The 18,327-nt window shown below is 41.5% G+C and overlaps 2 protein-coding genes across 12 annotated transcripts in view; both read left to right on the top strand.

Moving 5' to 3' along the window:
- Nucleotides 1-11,236, top strand: part of itsn1 (intersectin 1 (SH3 domain protein)) — a 36,865-nt gene extending 25,629 nt beyond the window's left edge. For 6 of the 8 annotated variants that reach the window (XM_031874813.1, XM_031874786.1, XM_031874764.1 and 3 more), the window contains 15 exons: nt 3,998-4,119; nt 4,214-4,320; nt 4,441-4,542; nt 4,681-4,762; nt 5,171-5,269; nt 5,366-5,449; nt 5,606-5,689; nt 6,077-6,208; nt 7,135-7,215; nt 7,382-7,503; nt 7,684-7,766; nt 7,850-7,933; nt 8,325-8,389; nt 8,609-8,717; nt 8,815-8,963. In XM_031874813.1, coding sequence (XP_031730673.1) covers nt 3,998-4,119; nt 4,214-4,320; nt 4,441-4,542; nt 4,681-4,762; nt 5,171-5,269; nt 5,366-5,449; nt 5,606-5,689; nt 6,077-6,208; nt 7,135-7,215; nt 7,382-7,503; nt 7,684-7,766; nt 7,850-7,933; nt 8,325-8,389; nt 8,609-8,717; nt 8,815-8,963 — 1,505 coding nt within the window. Of the gene's footprint in view, nt 1-3,997; nt 4,120-4,213; nt 4,321-4,440; nt 4,543-4,680; nt 4,763-5,170; nt 5,270-5,365; nt 5,450-5,605; nt 5,690-6,076; nt 6,209-7,134; nt 7,216-7,381; nt 7,504-7,683; nt 7,767-7,849; nt 7,934-8,324; nt 8,390-8,608; nt 8,718-8,814 lie in introns of all 8 variants that reach the window. The other 2 variants (XM_031874804.1, XM_031874746.1) reach the window with 1 other exon arrangement.
- Nucleotides 11,237-12,402: 1,166 nt separating this feature from the next.
- On the top strand, nt 12,403-18,327 carry LOC116401104 (zinc metalloprotease ZmpB-like). Of its 4 annotated transcripts, none has more exons than XM_031879364.1 (8): nt 12,403-12,725; nt 13,189-13,288; nt 13,523-13,612; nt 14,102-16,006; nt 16,277-16,399; nt 16,521-16,581; nt 16,980-17,104; nt 18,285-18,327. In XM_031879364.1, exons 1-8 carry the CDS (start codon nt 12,687-12,689, stop codon nt 18,311-18,313), a joined length of 2,472 nt encoding a protein of 823 aa, XP_031735224.1. In that variant the 5' UTR covers nt 12,403-12,686; the 3' UTR covers nt 18,314-18,327. The 4 variants fall into 4 exon arrangements, with proteins under 4 accessions (XP_031735224.1, XP_031735217.1, XP_031735209.1 ...); XM_031879357.1 differs by having other exon boundaries at nt 14,102-16,024; XM_031879349.1 differs by having other exon boundaries at nt 14,102-16,024; nt 16,274-16,399.

The following is an 18,327-nucleotide window of genomic DNA, read 5'->3' as shown; positions in this document are numbered from 1 at the left end:
AGTGACTGTACACACACACTCTCTCTCACACACACACACACACACACGTGCATACATCCACACACACGTTAACATACGTCCATACACAGCCCTGTCGTAGCGTGGTACAGTGGATAGTGGGTCATTTTGTGGCTTTATGGGAGATTCTGTCATTAGAGTCAGTAGCTCAGCTCATCCCGCTCCCTCCTGTAATTTTTCTTTATAATTCTTTAACCTCCCATTGGTTGGGCAGCTTCATTCACCTGTCAATCAAAGGCGCTGGCTCCACCCCATCCCCTCACTAACCCGCTCCCTCCCCACAGCTTCACAGAAAGACCCACTATCTGCTGGAGGACAAGTCTCAGTGTCAGTCTCCTCTCCTCTCTTTACATCTCCTCTCCTCAAAGCCAAAGACTCCTCCTCCCTCCTTCTCTTCTCCTCCTCCCCCGGAGAGGAGAGGAAACGAGGCAGTATTGAGACGCGTCCCACAGCAGTTGAGTGCTAAGTTTCAACCCATTGTGCAGCTCCCTTCTATGGTTTTCCAGCTAGCCTGCTTCTCCTCCTCCTCCTCCTCCTCCTCCTCTCTTTCTCTGCTAGGAAAGGAGGCATAGATGGGAGCGAGCAGCTGGAATGGAACTCAGCCCCGTAGCTCAGGGCTATAAATGGAAAGCCATGCTGTCACTGCTTAGCATACTAGCTAACCAAATTACACGCACACACATGTAAAATGCAACATGGTACAGAGAGTTTGCACATGACCTGAAACAGTGTGAACACACACACTAACACACAGTGATAATGTTTTTATCCGTTGTAGTTTTAACATTCTGAATATGTATTAACTTTAACTGATCAGTTTTATGTTCCGTTGTTGTTATTTTTGTTTACATGTTTATTGTTTTGTCTGTTGCTATGAGGATGAGATGCTGTCACACCGAGACCGGGATGATGAACATTTACACACAACACAGAAAACTAAATGTAGGGGTGGAACTATTTGTCAAAAAAAAAGAAAAATGGCCGTCGTCAGATCTTTGAATCATTCCAGTTAAAAGAATATTTTTACATTTTGTGAAATGCATTTATTTGCTTTCTTGATGAGTGTTAAATGAGAAAATCAACGACACTCTCATGTCTGTCTGTTAAGTGTGACGCTACAGCCAGGCAGTGATTAGCTTAGCTTAGCATACAAGCGGAGGCAGTTGTAAACGGCTAGCAAAATAATCCTAAAACACCTCTAAAGTCAGCATTTCAACTCCCGTAAAACTACACATTTTTACATTTGTGTTTCTGCAGAGATGAAACAAAAGTACAACGTTAATTTAAGAGTATTATTGTTAGCGTGTGTATTTTGGAGCTCTGGAAAGAGACGTATGAGCTGCCTCCAGTCTTTATGCTATGCTAAGCTAAGCTAATCGCCCTCAGGCTCCAACTCCGTATTTAACGTACAGACATGAGAGTGCTGTTGATCTTCAAATCTCACACAAGAAACCCGACAAGCATATTTCCTAAAATGACGAAGTCGTCCTTTAAATAGGTCGGCTGTTTTTTAGTTGTGGCTCAACAATCACAAACTAGTGATATTTGTTTTTTAAGTAATTTGAGCTTTACCTCCTCGAATCTTCCACACTGTGATGCACCTTTTGAGAGTGTTTTAGCTCGTTGTCACCAGACTTCATGCACACAAAAAGATGATTTTAAGTTTGCTTTTCCCGCCTGCTCTGCAAAACCTACTGTATAAAATAATCATGCATCATTGCACCCCTACGAGTTATCAAAAACCTGTGAAGTTTTAAACTCCTACTCGATAAAACCAACCACGCCGAGAAGCTGTCACGACTCAGATGTTGAAGCTGCATTTTATTTTTAACAGTTAATTCCCATTAAATGTAATTAGCTTAAGATCCTCACAGCGCTGCTGCGAGTGCTTAAAACATCATCGGGTTATCAGGTCTGTGTTGAGCGACAGCGAACTAACCAACAGCATAGTCCCACTTCCAAATAATATATATATACTGTACATTACCGCCCGGTGTATGTTCTGCATTTCCCACAGCAACAGACGAGTGTTATACTGGCGGCCATATTACATCTGTATTGTTTGTGTTTTTGTTTATCCAGATGACAGTATTTTTTAATGTTTACCTTCAGAAACACAAACGATTATTGAACTACACAACGTTTTTTATACAACAAGCAATAGAGTTGTTCTTATTATCGTGTTATTAACCTGCTTGGATGCCATTGGCTCCTCGAGTGTGTATTGGAGGTGGAGGTCTCTGATTGGGCGATGAGTCAAAGGCCGTCGGTTGGTAAACAAAGCTGAGACTGGAGGCCCTCATTTTGGGTTTTGGGAGATGAATATAAGCAGAGTGAGGGTTTCTTTCAGTTTGGTAACCGATGGTCGAGACTTCCTCACAGTCAGAGTATTTTAGGTTTGAACAAAGACCCACAAGACCAGAGCCATGCAGCAACATCACACGTCCTAATAATGCTTGTTACTACACGCTAACACTCCCACCTGCAGACATCTTCGTCCCTATTAGCATTACGTTTACATCATTTTGGGGACTGCAGGTGGAAACAAACCAGACTCCAGCTAGAAACTTGGACTTTTTAACAACTTTTAACAGAACACACACAGTTTGCTCTGAAGCGTGGCTCCGGTCTAGTCTGGTTTGTTTAACAACACACACATTAATTGTTAAAATATTAAATGAATGGTAACGGTTGATGCTTCATGGGGATTATAAATAGCACCTCTAATGAATGGACGAATGGATTAACAGCCAAATGTAACCAGACTGCACTTGGTGTCGAGAGAGTGAGTGAGTGAGTGAAAACGACGCATGAATGAGCGGTTTTACGGACACGAATGGTCAGACGGATACACAAAGGAAGGAAGAGGATACTTGAATGAGCGAATGAAATGTGCAGAATGTCGGTAGGAAAACAATGTCCCGAGGTTTTATTGGTGGAGATTTTGATGAAGCGGTTGAATCTGACTGGTCCTGATGATTAAATGCTCTGAGACAGACTGCAGCCGACTGGCCTCGTTACTCTCTCTCACACACACACACACACACACACACACACAGTTACTCAGACTTGTAATGTGCAATCTATCTGTCTTAAATGTAAAGAAGCCTCCTGTTTAACTGGCATTTGTTGATAAAGTTTTGAATTTACAGTTAGTTAAACAAATATTAAAAACATAAAATTCATGTATTAAGTTTGTTAATATTGAGCTAAATGACTTAAAGCTACATTTATCAATATTTGTAATCAATCTTGAGCATCTTTGCAGCTGTTTTCAGCCTTCAAAGGTTGAATAGATGATTTTATAAGGCATTAATATATCACAGCTGTGTGTCTGCCAGCTTGTTAGGTTGTTCCTTAAAAAACTGAAATGTTAGCACATCTAAATCTTTCTTTTGGACATCTAGTAAACTATTGATAACTGCAGCAGAGTTCAATCACATCTTAGTCTGTTTGTGGAGAGAAATCAACTGATTCCACTGCAGATCTGAGTTTATAACAAATCGGTGTTTTTAGCACTTAGCTTAAAACAATTTTAGGTAATAAAAGTCATAAATATCTTGTCAATACCCAGGTAGTTTCTGCTTTCTATAGTCAAATCTGAAGCCGTATTAAGAAGCTTTTTTGTATATTTAGATGTAAAAAAGAACCACTATCAAAAATATGAACTTTTAAATAGACATTCCTCTTTAACATCTTCACGTGTACACACATATGTTGGACTTCCTACTGAAAGAAATACACATAAAACAGCTTCACTGAACACAGACTCACATTTCAGACGTTTGACTCAAACTTTGCTCCAGAGCGTTCCGCTGTTCCTCAGGTATGTATTGTGTTGGTGATGTATGAATACAGGTGTAATAGATGTTTATTTATTTTCTATTCCTTGCAGGATGTTTGATTGACGGCTGTGTGTGTGTGTGTGTGTGTGTGTGTGTGTGTGTGTGTGTGTGTGTGAGAGACGTTTGTCTTTCAGGGTGCGCTGACCTCCACCTGCTGGACATGCTGAGTCCCATGGAGAGGAAGAGGCAGGGCTACATCCACGAGCTCATCGTCACCGAGGAGAACTACGCCAACGACCTGCAGCTCGTCACTGAGGTGCACACGCACATACGTCTTCATGCGGCGTCGATGACTTCTTTAATTAATTAATGCCTGTGTTTTTGACTAATATCGGTCTCTGTGTGTTTAGATCTTCCACAAGCCTCTGTTGGAGTGCGAGCTGCTGACGGAGAAGGAGGTGGCCATGATCTTCGTCAACTGGAAGGAGCTCATCATGTGCAACATCAAACTGCTCAAGTAAAGAGAAACACACCGAACACACACACAATTTGAAATAGAAATATTTATAGGTATTCCCTGATAAAATCCCAGAAGACCAAACTTCCCATCATGCCTCTCTCTCTCTCCCTCCTGCAGGGCTCTGAGAGTGAGGAAGAAGATGTCAGGCGACCGGATGCCCGTGAAGATGATTGGTGACATCCTGACCAACCAGCTGCCTCACATGCAGCCATACATCAGGTTCCCTCTGTCATCTTTTAATCCCGTCTTTCAGGGAGTCGCTTGATGTCTGTATCTTTGTAAACGGTTGTAATGTAAGTGTTATTGTTTTTCTAATTCTGTGATGATTTTATTTTGTGTTTTTGTGTTTGTGTTCAGGTTCTGTTCGTGTCAGCTGAACGGAGCCACGCTGATTCAGCAGAAAACTGACGACAGCCCGGAGATCAAAGACTTCCTGAAGGTACAAAAGTACACACGAACACACACTTTATGTGTAGTATTTAACTTTGTGAGTGTCTCTGTTTGAATAGAGATTCCTTTATGAACTGAGGTTAATTCAACACTCTGCATGAATTATTAAAAGGCACAATGAGTAGAGTGTGTCGGTTGCCCTCTTCCCCCGTTCAACGAGGGTTAAAAGGGTTAAAAACAGCAACATCTATTTCTATAAATCATGACCCGGTTACTCCAAATAATCCACATATGTGAGCAGTTCCTTTAACTTCAGACATTAGGAAAAGGGTTCACTCAGCATTTTATAGATATCATTTTTATTTTACAAATGAAAAGTCCACTCAAGTGTGAAAAGCACTGATTTCCGTTTCTTTCTCTCTCTCTCTCTCTCTCTCTCTCTCTCTCTCTCTCTCAGAGGTTAGCGATGGATCCCCGGTGTAAAGGGATGCCTCTGTCCAGCTTCCTGCTCAAACCTATGCAGAGAGTCACACGCTACCCGCTCATCATCAAGAACGTACGTCTCTCTCACACACACACACACACACACTGAAGGACGAGTTGAGACTTTAAAAAATCACTTCTGATGTACTTTCTCTTCCCTCGGTTACAGATCATAGAAAACACTCCGGAGTCACATCCAGACAACAGCCATCTGAAGGCTGCTCTGGAGAAAGCAGAGGAGCTGTGCTCACAGGTGAACACACACACACACACACACACTGAGTTTATGTCAGTAAAAATCTGTTTGTATATATGTGATATCTTTAACAATATTTTTTTTACGTGCAAACAAATAAATAACTAAAGTGTGTGTGTGTGTGTGTATGCGTGTGTGTGTGTGTGTGTTTAGGTGAATGAGGGCGTCAGGGAGAAGGAGAACTCAGATCGTCTAGAGTGGATTCAGGCTCACGTCCAGTGTGAAGGCCTGTCTGAGGTAACTGTAACACACACACACACATGTGCATTGTGTACTACACACCGACTACACACTGACAACATGCAGCTCAATGAATGAATCATTGATCACTTTACGTTAAATGATTTCTGTAGATCTCATCTGAACAAATATTAACACATGAATAACTACAGACAACCAGCAGCTAATTATTTTAAATATTTAGCCTTAATCGATGCAGGATAGTGCATTGGATAATAACTCCCAGTTTTATAGAACAACAGCAACAAAATATCAGGAACAGACTCATATTAAATCAATAAAAAGATGTGTATTACTTTTGAAGATGTCAGTTTAGACTCTGGTATTAATCATAATGTTAATGTTAATTAAAAAATAATCACCTTGTCCGTCTCTGTCCTTCAGCAACTGGTGTTTAACTCCGTCACCAACTGTCTGGGTCCCAGGAAGTTCCTCCACAGCGGGAAGTTGTTTAAAGCCAAGAGCAGCAAGGAGCTCTACGGCTTCCTGTTCAATGACTTCCTGCTGCTGACTCAGGTGATCTCACGCTGCTGCTTACTTCTGCTGCACCACATTTTAAAACGAGTGATCGTTTTACGAAACGCGTTGTTAAAGATTAAAACAAAAGTTCTGGCTTGTGACCCCTCACAAAAAGCACACGGTCTATTTCAGGCCTGTTGATTTTATTTATTTAATCGCACATAAAATACGAATCAGAATCATCTTTAGTGGACCTCTTTGTTTTGAGTCAGAAATAGAAAGCCGGACAGATAAAAGTAAAGAATAGACAGGACTGTTATGTACACAGGTACAGTAGTGAAAATGGGTGTAAATATTAATGTATAAATATATATATAAAAAGTAATAATGACCAACAATAAAATAAGAAAATAACTAAACATTATAAATAGTCAGAATATGCTAGGGAGCCTAAAAAGGCTTATCACAGGTCTCCCCCAATTCTGATTTAAATTATAAAATAAAATATGATATATATAAACTTAATAAATTAACACTAAATAATAGAAAAACATAAAGTCATTGGGGTCATTAGAAGAAAAAAAAAAAAATTCCAAGAAAATAACCTTTTTTTAATTTCTATTTTTATTTTTGAAAATTAATACAAATTTGGTTTGCAGAACTTTTATTCTTCTCAATCATCTCACAACCGCTCAGATTTATTATTTATTATCATTAGAGAGCCTTTAGAAGGGGCCGGACCCCAAACTAGGAACCAATGGAAGTACAGAAGAACTTACTGTATCTAATTATAAGATAATAAAAACAATAATCTAATGATGTCACTGATGAAGGGAATTTTATTTGCAAAACAAGTACTTTTGCTTCTGATTGATTATTTCTAGATGGTAGTATTAGTACTTGTACTGCAGTGAATAATCAGAATAATTTATGAAACATATTTCCCGTTTCTACATCCGTCTCTCTCTCTGTTCTTCTCTCAGGTGACCAAACCTTTGGGCTCGTCGGGCTCGGACAAAGTCTTCTCCTCGAAAACACACCTGCAGTACCGCATGTACAAGACGGTGAGACGACACACACACACACATGAAGCTTCACACACTCGTATTCGGAAACAAACCTGCAGAATTTCTCCCGGTTCTTAAAGAGAAGTAGAGTTTCTCTTGAATAGAAAGGACCTGCAGTAAATGTATCTCTAACTACTACTTTACTCCTTCTTGTCTCTTTCAGCCGATCTTCCTGAACGAAGTGTTGGTGAAGCTGCCGACGGACCCGTCAGGAGATGAACCTCTGTTCCACATCTCTCACATCGACAGAGTTTACACACTCAGAGCTGAGAGTATCAATGAAAGGTAATAGAAGCACACATGGATCAACACGTATAGATATATGTAACTTTAGTATTTCTTAGTTATGGCCATCATTCCTAATCTTTGGTATGATATTGTACTGCTTCATGTATTGTCTCTGGTCTCAAAATGTCTAAAGTTAAATTAAAAAGCATGTTTTCTTGTTTGTTTTTGTTTTTGCAGGACGGCGTGGGTTCAGAAGATTAAAGCAGCTTCAGAGCTCTTCATTGAGACGGAGAAGAAGAAGAGAGAGAAGGCATATCTAGGTGTGTTTTCTTTCCTCCATCCTGAGTGTTTTGTTCCAAAACAAACGTTTTAACAGATTAATTTCTTTGTGTCTTTGTCTCAGTTCGTTCTCAGAGAGCCACGGGTATCGGGAGACTGATGGTCAACATCGTGGAGGGAATCGAGCTCAAACCCTGTCGCTCCCACGGTATGTACACACTGAAGAAGAGGAACGTTTTACATTTAATTATGTATCTTTATGAAAACATATATTTATAAAGTTTACATTTTCTTTCCTGCTGAACTAGAAATTGCTTCATCATCGCTCTTTAAAACTCTTTACCTAACTTTTGACCATTTATTATAGTGTAAACGCTACATTTACCAAAAACCCAAAGCGGGACTTGCTTTGGTTTTTCACTTGACTCGTTATGTTTTTTATTATTTTCATTTGTGTATTTGAGTTGAATAAGATGAAAACAACCAAAATAAACTAAACTAACCAAGAGTTGAAGTTCTCTTTAAATGATCTAACTAGTCTGAAGTATTAACTGTTTGTTATAAATATAAATAAGATAAATAATTGTGTGTCTTTGCAGGAAAGAGTAACCCATACTGTGAGGTAACCATGGGTTCACAGTGCCATATCACAAAAACATTACAGGTATTCTTCTCTTTACAGCACATTCATGTTTTTTATTTACTTCTGTTTCATTCATGTCAAAAGATTAAGAGACATTTACAAGGTTTGTTATTGTTCCTCTTCTGTCTCTTATTCTGTGATCCTCCTTTAGAGACTAATAACCCTAAATAATCTGTTATTATTAATAAATACCTTTAATGTAAGTGGTCATATCACTCACTATGCTGTTTCTCTCTGTAGGACACGTTGAATCCAAAGTGGAACTCCAACTGTCAGTTTTTTATAAAGGACCTTGAGCAGGACGTCCTGTGTGTCACTGTGTTTGAACGAGACCAGTTCTCACCCGACGGTCAGTCACAGTCACAGTAACTGATGTTCATTATTTTATATGTTTCCATCACACACTCTCTTTTTGACTTTCTGCTCCTCCGTCTCCCCCCCGTCAGACTTCCTGGGCAGGACAGAGATCCGGTTGGCTGAAATAAAGAAGGACCAGGGCTCTAAAGGACCAATCACCAAGCGGTTGCTGCTCCACGAGGTTCCCACAGGAGAGATCGTGGTCAGGCTGGACCTCCAGCTGTTTGAGGAACCGTAGAAAGAAGCCTGGACAAGATCCTACTGGACTGGACTGTATCTAAGAGATGTGGATCAGACAGTCGGGCCGGGTTAGACTGGACTGGATTCTCTTAGTTTGGTCCGGTTCAGTTTCTGAGAGTTTATTGGGGCCCAACAGCAAAGGGCCCCAATAACAATAACACAAATGCATGGTAACTTTCAGTGAATTTAGGAGCAATCTGCAGACGTAAATAGACAAAGTAATAAAATAAAACACCGTAAGAAGACATGTTAGGGAAGCAAAATAGCACAAAATCTCAAATTTAATCAATGTCTCTCCTTAATTTTCAACTAAAAACCGGACGTCTGCAGGCTCTGATGTCTCCTAATGTCTTACAAACACTTTAAAGTCTTGAGTTATATATCACTGGTCTTAAAAATGTATTTAAAGACGAGCAGCTCTTATAAACGACTCCATCGTGCTAATTAGCTTAGCATAAAGCATGATGGTGTACTACCAAGACCTGTTTCTATTACAGTCCAGTCCACGTCTGTCCTCCCTCCAGTCTGGTCCACTTCAGTACTGAGTCCGTTTAATCCAGTCCAGTCAGTCCTCAGCCGGGTCTTTAATGTTTTCTCTTTCTCTGCTTCATCAGACAGTCTCCGACACTCCAGTGACAATCCCAGCCCTCCTTTTAGTCCCAATGAACCTGTGTGTGCGTGTGTGTGCGTGTGTGTGCGTGTGTGTGTGTGTGTGTGCGTGCATATGTGTGCGTGTGTGTGTGCGTGTGTGCGTGTGTGTGTGTGTGTGTGTGTGTGTGAATGATTGTATGAGTGTCTCTCTTGATGGACAGGCTAATTAAAGGTACATTTTTATTTAATTTTCTTTTAACGTCAAGTCTTACAAACTCTGAGTCTTAAGTTAAACTCCTCAGGCTTTCAGCTGCAAGGCTCTGCATCTAAAGGGACTTTTTGATTTTCCGTCTGTATTAGACCGTCACTGAACACTTGCCACATTATCGCAAAAAGCTAAATATGCACAGGTTTCATGAGAAATGCTAACGATGCTAAGTAGCTGAAAAAGTAGACATATTTTACCCCAATATGTGACAAGTGTCCCGTGTGAATTAACATCAAAATGTCCCTTTTAGATGTATAATAATAATAATAGTACTGCTGAAACAAAGGCAGACAGGGAACGGGTGTGACCGCTATCAGTTGTCGAGAAGAATGTCTTAATCTTTCTTATTTTTGTGATGTTGGACGCACACTGGGGGTTGTAGTTTTTAGGTGATTTCTGTCACACATCTCACCTCTGTTGTGTTGTTGCTGCTGTGTGGAGGCGTCACAGTGGGTGTCACTATGCAGGGGGAGGAAAAGCCCTGAAAGAACCAAGGGGGGGGGCCCAGATCTGCATAGGGGCCCTCGAAAAAACATGCTTAGGTACTACATGTATTTTATAGGAACAGCCTTTTAGAAAACACACGCTAACCCTGAGCAAGCTCCATGTAAAATAATAAAATAAAGTTTCGCTGTGCGTCGGCACTCCCAGCACTTTTAAAACACACACACACTGTCGCTGCACAGCAGGACTCGACTGAACAACGTTCCACAGCGGCCATTTTGAATAGTCAAGGAAGGAAATGTCACAAAAATGTAACGTATACAATGGTGAAACGAATATTATCACTCCCCGAGCACTGTCATTTTAAGCTTCCTGATAGGAGGAAGTAGTGCATTGGTGGGGGACTACTTTCAGCGGTGGATTAATACACATTTGGTAGTGAAGGAACATCAGTGTGTGGCTCATTGATGTGTTTTTAATAAGAGGAAGAAGATAAACACAGACAGTCCTTGTTAGTAGGATCAACTAAATATAGATTATCATCGGTCCGTGTCTTTAAAACGTTCAGAATAAAAACTTCTCCTCCAGTTATTGTCACTATTTTTAAAAGAAGCATATCATTCACTGAATTATCATTGTCGAAAAAGTTACTTTGAAGGTAATCTTTCCCAACACGAGCATTCAAAATGGCCGCTGCACCAGCCGGTTGGACAGATGAGTGTTTGCCAGTCTTCATCCCTGTAAACCTCCTCCTCCTCCTCTCCAGACTACTGAAACTGATCCAGTTTGAACCCGTTCTCACTGTCTCTACCCTCCAGGTTGTGAATAATACTACTGCTCTCTGAGAGTTAATATATGAGTGCTACGTGGGGGCGATGGAGGCGGCCTGCTGTTAATTATCACTGTAGAAGAAGAAGATGTACTTTGTTGTCTTTCAATGTTCAGAATAAACTTCGGTTGGACCAAGACTGAAGTGGTCTGTGTTCATGTTTCTGTGCAGAGATTATAAAGAAATAAGAGAAACAAAACCTTCTTCATGATACATTTTATTTATTTAGTCTGACTTTTACTGTTATTGTTCCTTTCTTAGGAAATCCTGAAAATGAACCCTTTCAGACGCATTAAAATCTGTCAAATTAAACAAATTGATGTAAATAATTATTGTCTCACTGAACCCCAAAAAGGGGGTGGGAACCACTAGGTCACATGGAAAAACAACTTTCTAATGCTTTCTATTGTTTTACTTTACTTGATGGAGAAGTTATGCAAGTCAAAATCAAACAAACAAGATCCAAATAACAAAAAATATATAATATATGACTACTTTAATAATGCAAAACAAGATTCTTAATATCAAAGACACACCTAAATTATTATTAATATTAAAAGAGGAACAATCAACAGAAGTAATGTGTTCCGGGAAGTTCTTATTAATCTGCTATGAAGTGTAAATCTGAGGTACAACAAATTGCTGCACATTGTTGTTACCCGTAATTATTTTTATGACACTGACAGTTGAGTTTCAACCAGGATTGACTCTGATTGACATGGCACGTGACCCTTGTGGCCCACATGCCTAAAAAAGAAAAGGACTCACAGAGGTTGTGTTATATTGAGCCACAGCAGGTTGGGACATGACTATCACCTGCAGTCTGTCTGTACGGACCCAAGACTTAGTTCTCTCCCACCCGTTCAGTTCAATGTGGAAATACTCTTTACTTTCAGTGTGACGTTCAAAGAACACGAGGTGTGGAGTGGATTGTTATTGTTCTGTGTTGTGCTGGCACGTGCAGTAAAAGAGGGCGTTGTCTTAATTCCAACTAATCTGTGTCAAAGCTGATGAATTTAGCCACAAACACCGGAAGTTAGCCAACGCTTCCTTCACAATAAAAGCGTTACATTTGGAGGAGGTGGTGGAGGAAGGATTAAAAAGGTATCATGACTAAATATGTTTTTATTTTTCAAATACGTTTTGATGTTTTATTATTACTTTAAATTATTCAATACATGTTTACAGAAATGTGTGTTATGGACCAACACATTCTCAAGAGTTTGTCGTTAAGGCTTTTATTTTGACATCCATGGACGGAAACACGTTCGTCTTCTTCTGTGGTGTCTTGCCACCAGTGTTCGGAGGCTTTAAGTAGAGAGCTTTATGTAACATCAGTAGCAATTCCGTAAAAACACTCAGGACTGCTCCACTAAACATGAATATATCAGCTAACGTGTTTTTGTGCATCTTAATCAACCGTTGAAATATTCCTCTGTGAGTCTAAAGCGATGACAACAGTAACTGTCATGGTGGAGGAAGCAGAGCTGCAGGACATTTAGTACTTTCACAGAGTGACGTTTACCAAAGAGTTACTTATATAAATACATTATATCTTACAGCTGCTCTTCTTTTTTATTTACACAATCATGGCTGCTGCTTTGTTCAGAAGAGGAACAGGATTATGTGTAAGTACTTTTATGTGATTTGACCAAATGTGTGAAAGCATGCATTGTAATAATATTATTATTATATTATAATAAAAAGGCATGGGTAGGTAATAAGCTACCCATGCCTTTTTATTGTCTTCACATAAAAACACGAATAATTTATGCAGTTGCATTCAATGCACACTTAAACTCTGTGTATCATCTGCTGTAAATAAAATGTACTATTCTCTTAAAGTAAACACTGAAAATAATAACATTGACTGTAAAGAAGTTAATCTTAAAAGGACAAAAGTATTATAACTAAACACACAAAACCATTGACTGTGGACAAATACAAGATAATACATTTTTATGTAGCAGTCCAGTGTTTTGAATTCCTGAAAATCCAACTATTTCAAACTAGAATCAAGTTTGCCGTCTGACACCAGCGTGTGTGTGTGTGTGTGTGTGTGTGTGTGTGTGTGTGTGTGTGTGTGTCCAGTGTATTCACAGGGAGTTGTGCAGACTTGTATGGAGGCCACAGACCGCATTGTTCAGCTCCAAACCATCAGACCGAAAACAACCACGCAGGACACACATCAGTAAGACAAACACACGGTCTGTCTGATGTCCTGTGAGGGTTTTATCTCCACAGTGTTTTTTATGTTCATATGTTGTTCCTTCGACAAACACACGGGTTTCTGCTAGTTGTATTAATACAATAAACCATCACAATACACTGTATTGTCTATCAATTGAGAAACTGTTTGTGGGTAAATGACCAGCCTCTACTGAAGTGATTGTTATTCTCAGTGTGTGTCTTCTGTCCCTGACAGAGAAAGCTAAGCCTCAGCCAGCGGTGGATGTCGCTAAACTCCTGGAGGAGCTCTTTCCCCAGCGCAGACCGAGCACAGCGCCACCTGCTGGTAAGGATCAGCACATGCAGGGTGTTCTGTATGGCAGCGTGTCAGAATGAAGCCTCGGTCATAAACATAATTCCAGATTTATTTATTTTTTCCTGTCAACACAGCAGGTGACAGTAATTCACAGCTGCAGAAAGAGCTGGTTTTGGATTTTGACATATCATTTTTTCTCCCGGCAAATATGAAGAGTAAGAGGATTAAATGTTTTGGGGATTTGTGAGCCCCTTCTTCATCATACATACTTGCTTTTCTACGTCTCATTTGTTGCTTCCTGTTTTAAACTCTATAAACTAGTAGAGTAATAATGTCCATAGATTGGGGAACAGGCTCTTTAGTTGCCTGAAGGACAGTTTAATTAGTTCATTAATTGAACCCCTCGAACGCTGATTTGTTCTGCTTGTTCCTGTCTGTGCTCAGTGGTCTTACTTGTCCCTCTTCCCTCCTCTCCATGTCCTTTTTTCCCCTCCTCTTCCTCTCCCCTTCCTCCTACAGCTCAGCCTACCAAACCTCCTACCGCCTCCTCTATGAATGTCTCTGCCTCAAATGTTCCTCCTTTGTCAAAGATGGAGCCGGCTGCTTCTAGTGTTAAACAAGTTGATGCTCATAGTCTTCCCACTGTGACCGTTCCTACGACCTCAGGTTCCTCTCCAACCGGCGCAACATCTGCATCTTTAGCATCAGGAGCAGCTGCAATAGAAAGCCAAACAATAGAAACCAACGTAGAAACTGCTCCAGAGCCAGTAGAGCTCAAAACTGCCACACAGCTGCCTTTATCGGATCACGTGGTGGAGAAGATCGCAGAGACATCATCTTGTCCTGCTGCTCCAGTAGAACCCTTAATAGAAACCACAATAGAATCACCAGTGGAGCAGATCCTATCACACCCAGTAGAGCCTACAGTAGAAGCTCCAGCTGAAGAAGTGCAAACCGAAAGCAGGGACGCTTCATACAGTGCCAAAGTAGAACCCTTAATAGAAACCACAATAGAACCAGCAGTAGAAACCATCCATTGTACCGAGGTACTACTAGAAACCAGAGCTGCTGTTGTTGAGGGTCCAGTAGAGTCTACGATAGACGTCACAGTAGATGTAGCATCTCGGAAAGTAGAAACCAAAAGCACAGACTCAGGTCCTGTTTACCTCTCGCATGCTGCCAAAGTAGAAGCTTTAATAGAAACCACAGTAGAACCAGCAGTAGAGGCCAGCGCCTCTCCTGTTTCAGCAATAGAAACCGAAGCAGCTGACAACCTCTCACACTCTGCCTTAATCCAGAATGCAGAAGAATCTGCACCCTCGACTTTAAAAAACGAATCCACAATAGAACCCACAGTGGAGTCGGTAAATGTAGCAGCGGAGGAGGGAGTGAACGGGTCTGAAGAGATGACTGTAGAGTCCGTAACGCTCCATGTAGACAAGCTTCTGGTGGCGTCTTTAAATACCGACGAGCTCCTCCAAACAACTTCTATTCTGGATGAAAAGGTCCGTGAGCTGTCGGTCCAGACGGAGATCGTGGCTGAAACCGAGAACTCGAGAGAAGACGAGAGCGAGACTTTAACCGAAGTTCTCTCAAAATGGGACCCCATGTCGGAGGACCTTCACGAGTTAGAAGGAGAGAGTAACACGTTAGTGAAAGAGCTCCTCTGTCGTGTTCCTCCCAAAACTCCTGGCTCGGTAGGAACAAGTTCTGCCGTTGATCCAGCTGTTGGAGAGCAGACGGACGAGAAGGCGGCCATGACGCTGGAATCGATAACTCTCGCAGAAGTGAAAGCAGCAGTCGAAGGTCTTGAAGCCGAAGTTCTGCTGGAAACCAGGAACGCACTCGAGGAAGAAGCTGACGTGCTAGCAAAAGAGGAGAAGATGGAAGTTAGGACCACGACAGACGAGGAAGCTGTCTTTGAGGAAACGTCCGAGGCTGAATTTGTAACGTTAGATTCCATCTCTGAAGCCACCGATGCGATAGAAGCCGAGGCTGCCGTCGTGATGGAGGCCATGCTGGGCTCTGAGCGAGGGCCGAGGCCGCCACGGGATGATGTTCGAGGAGCAGAAAAAGAGTCCGAGGTGGAGCAGCTGGGTGACGTCTTGGAGGCCATGAGTCTGGAGTCCGTGACTCTGGCCGAAGTCGAGGCCTCCTTGAGAACACTGGAGAGTGAATCCCTGAGCGAAACCACGAGTTACCTGGAGAAGGAAGCCGGATTTGTCGGCGGAGAGAAGAAGACGGAGGTGGAGGACGTGGTGCCGTCTGAAGAGGCGACCGAGGCTTTGTCTCTGGCTGCAGCTGAAGCTGAAGCTCTAGCTCTGTCTGAAGATCTGGAGGTAGACGCTCTGATGGAGGAGCTGCTCTTTTCCGTTCCTGGTCCTGTAACCGGTCGGGAGGCTGTAACAGCGGATACTTTGGATGGTATTTGGACTCCCAAAGGTGTGGAGGCCTTAGGAGGAGCAAAAGGTGGAGGTGGAGGTGGAGGTGGTCGTAGATCTTTTTGAGTCATGCTAATAGACTATAGGGATATAAACTGTAGGGATTAAACAAACTAGATATAACGTGATTTGCAAAATGTTTAAATATTCCTTTTTTAAACCCTCTGATGGAGACTTAAGAAATAGATTGTGTTGATTGAAACTGAGATAACGTGGAATCAGTCTTCTGTTTCTGGGGTTGTTACCACAGCAGCGGTTTCCTCCGGGTCAGTCGACGTCGAAACAGCGGCTGCAGATGATCTTCATGCTTCTCTGGAGGAGGTGCTGCTGGAGGAGGAGGAGGAGGGAGATGAAGATGGAAAAGGGAAACACGCGGGTAAATAAACATGCAGATACAGACAGTCACAGGTCACATCGGACAATTGGACAAGTGAAGAAGAAAAAGTGATTGTTAAATAGTTTCATAAAGTATAGTATTGTTTTCATGTATTTTCCAGATTTAGATCCAGTACAGAGACTCTTCCTGGAGAAGATCAAAGAATACAACAACATGCGCAGGTAGAGAGACGAAAGAAGTGATGTGAAATATAACTGTTTAAAATGGAATTTATTTAAAGTCTTTCATGTTTTATTTCATTGTGCTAAATGTTTAAATCTGACTGTGTACCATGTGACTTTGAGTATTTTCATGTAAATTATTTATGCTGCAGTTTTAGCCTTTTAGCCTCTCTTGAAAAGCTGATAATGGATTTCAAGAGACTTCCTGTTTAAAGGTTAAAATGATTAATTTCACCACATGGTGTATCCACTTATGTGTACAGTAGTGGGGAAAAGATCAGCTGGAGGCACAGTTTCCCAAAATTTGGGGTGCAAAGCGGAGTTAAAGATATAATATTGGAGGTAAAATATGACGTTTATTAAATTCCCCTCATCTTCTATCTCCTCTTCCTCTTAAGGTTGAATGGAGGACTGTTGGAGGCGGAGCCAGACTACGAAAAATACCTTTCAGAGGAGACGACGAAGCTCCAGAGACTTTATGGAGGAGGAGACCTGAGCAGCTTCCCTCAGTTCACCTTCACCGGTGAGAGAGAGGGAGGGAGGGAGAGAGAGAGAGAGAGAGACAGAGAGGGGGAGGGAGGGAGGGAGGGAGAGAGAGAGAGAGAGAGAGAGAGAGAGAGAGAGAGAGAAAGAACTTATGACTTTATACACAACATGTAGATCAGTGGCAGGTTCTGGGTTTAAATATACAGTTCATTTGCTTCAAAGATGTTCCAGAAAACCCCTCTGTACCTGCAGCTTGTGTTTACTAGCTGATGATTCAATTAATATAAATTAAGTATTTAAAATGCAGAAATAAACGTATTCTTCAGCGATACATAGTCTAACTTCTTATCAGTCATCATCAATAATAAGAAGTTACCAACGGAGACTAAACTTATCACAGAGTTATTGTTATTGGACCAAAAGTAACAAGAAAACGCAATACATTATATCCTCTCTCTCTCCCCCCTCCCTCTCTCTCTCTCCCCCTCTCTCTCTCCCTCTTACTCTCTCGCTATCCCTCTTACTCTCTCTCCCTCTCTCTCTCTCCCTCTTCCTCTCTCTCACTCTCTCTCCCTCCCTCTTTCGCTCTCTCTCTCTCTCTCTCTATCCCTCTTACTCTCTCACTCGCCCTCTCTCTCTCCCTCTCTCTCTCCCCCTCTTTCTCTCTCTCACTCTCCCTCTTTCTCTCTCTCTATCCCTCTTACTCTCTCTCTCTCTCCCTCTTCCTCTCTCTCACTCTCTCGCCCTCCCTCTTTCTCTCTCTCTCTCTCCCTCTCCCCCTCTTTCTCCCTCTCCCTCTTTCTCTCTCTCTATCCCTCTTACTCTCTCTCCCTCTCTCTCTCCCTCTCACTCTCTTTTTCTTTGTCACAATTCTCCAATAACCTGAACTGTGGGAATCTTTACCAAAACTCTTTGTTTGTATATATATAGATGAACGTCAGGTCTGATGGAGCCGATTACAGTCACACACTTTGGATTAGTGCATGGTGTAGTTTTTCAGCAGGGATGTGAGAAAAAGAAAAACCCATAAAGGCGTCACAGTGACATACGTCATGGCTGATAATCCAATTCCTCATGGAGATTATGAATGTATTTTTACCTTCTGGAACATGATGTTTTCATCTCTCAGTGCACAGACTCGTTATAAGTAGTGATGAAATGAAGATTGATATATTCCCAGATGTACAGTAAATGACTTCTGCTGTTTTCTCTTTTAGAGCCACAACTGGACCAGGACTCCAAATGATCCACAACCCCCCC

Source organism: Anarrhichthys ocellatus, unplaced genomic scaffold, assembly GCF_004355925.1.
Source record: "Anarrhichthys ocellatus isolate YVR2014 unplaced genomic scaffold, GSC_Weel_1.0 scaffold3, whole genome shotgun sequence".
Lineage (NCBI taxonomy): Eukaryota > Metazoa > Chordata > Actinopteri > Perciformes > Anarhichadidae > Anarrhichthys > Anarrhichthys ocellatus.
The sequence above is the reverse complement of the archived record's forward strand: the minus strand, read 5'-3'. Positions and strand labels throughout refer to the sequence as shown.

Excerpts from the sequence above, each read along its gene's own strand:
- LOC116401104 (XM_031879349.1), top strand. The coding sequence starts at position 12,687 with ATGGCTGCTGCTTTGTTCAGAAGAGGAACAGGATTATGT. Across the intron at positions 16,582-16,979 it reads GAATACAACAACATGCGCAG|GTTGAATGGAGGACTGTTGG; the intron begins GTAGAGAGACGA and ends CTTCCTCTTAAG. Across the intron at positions 17,105-18,284 it reads CCCTCAGTTCACCTTCACCG|AGCCACAACTGGACCAGGAC; the intron begins GTGAGAGAGAGG and ends TTTCTCTTTTAG.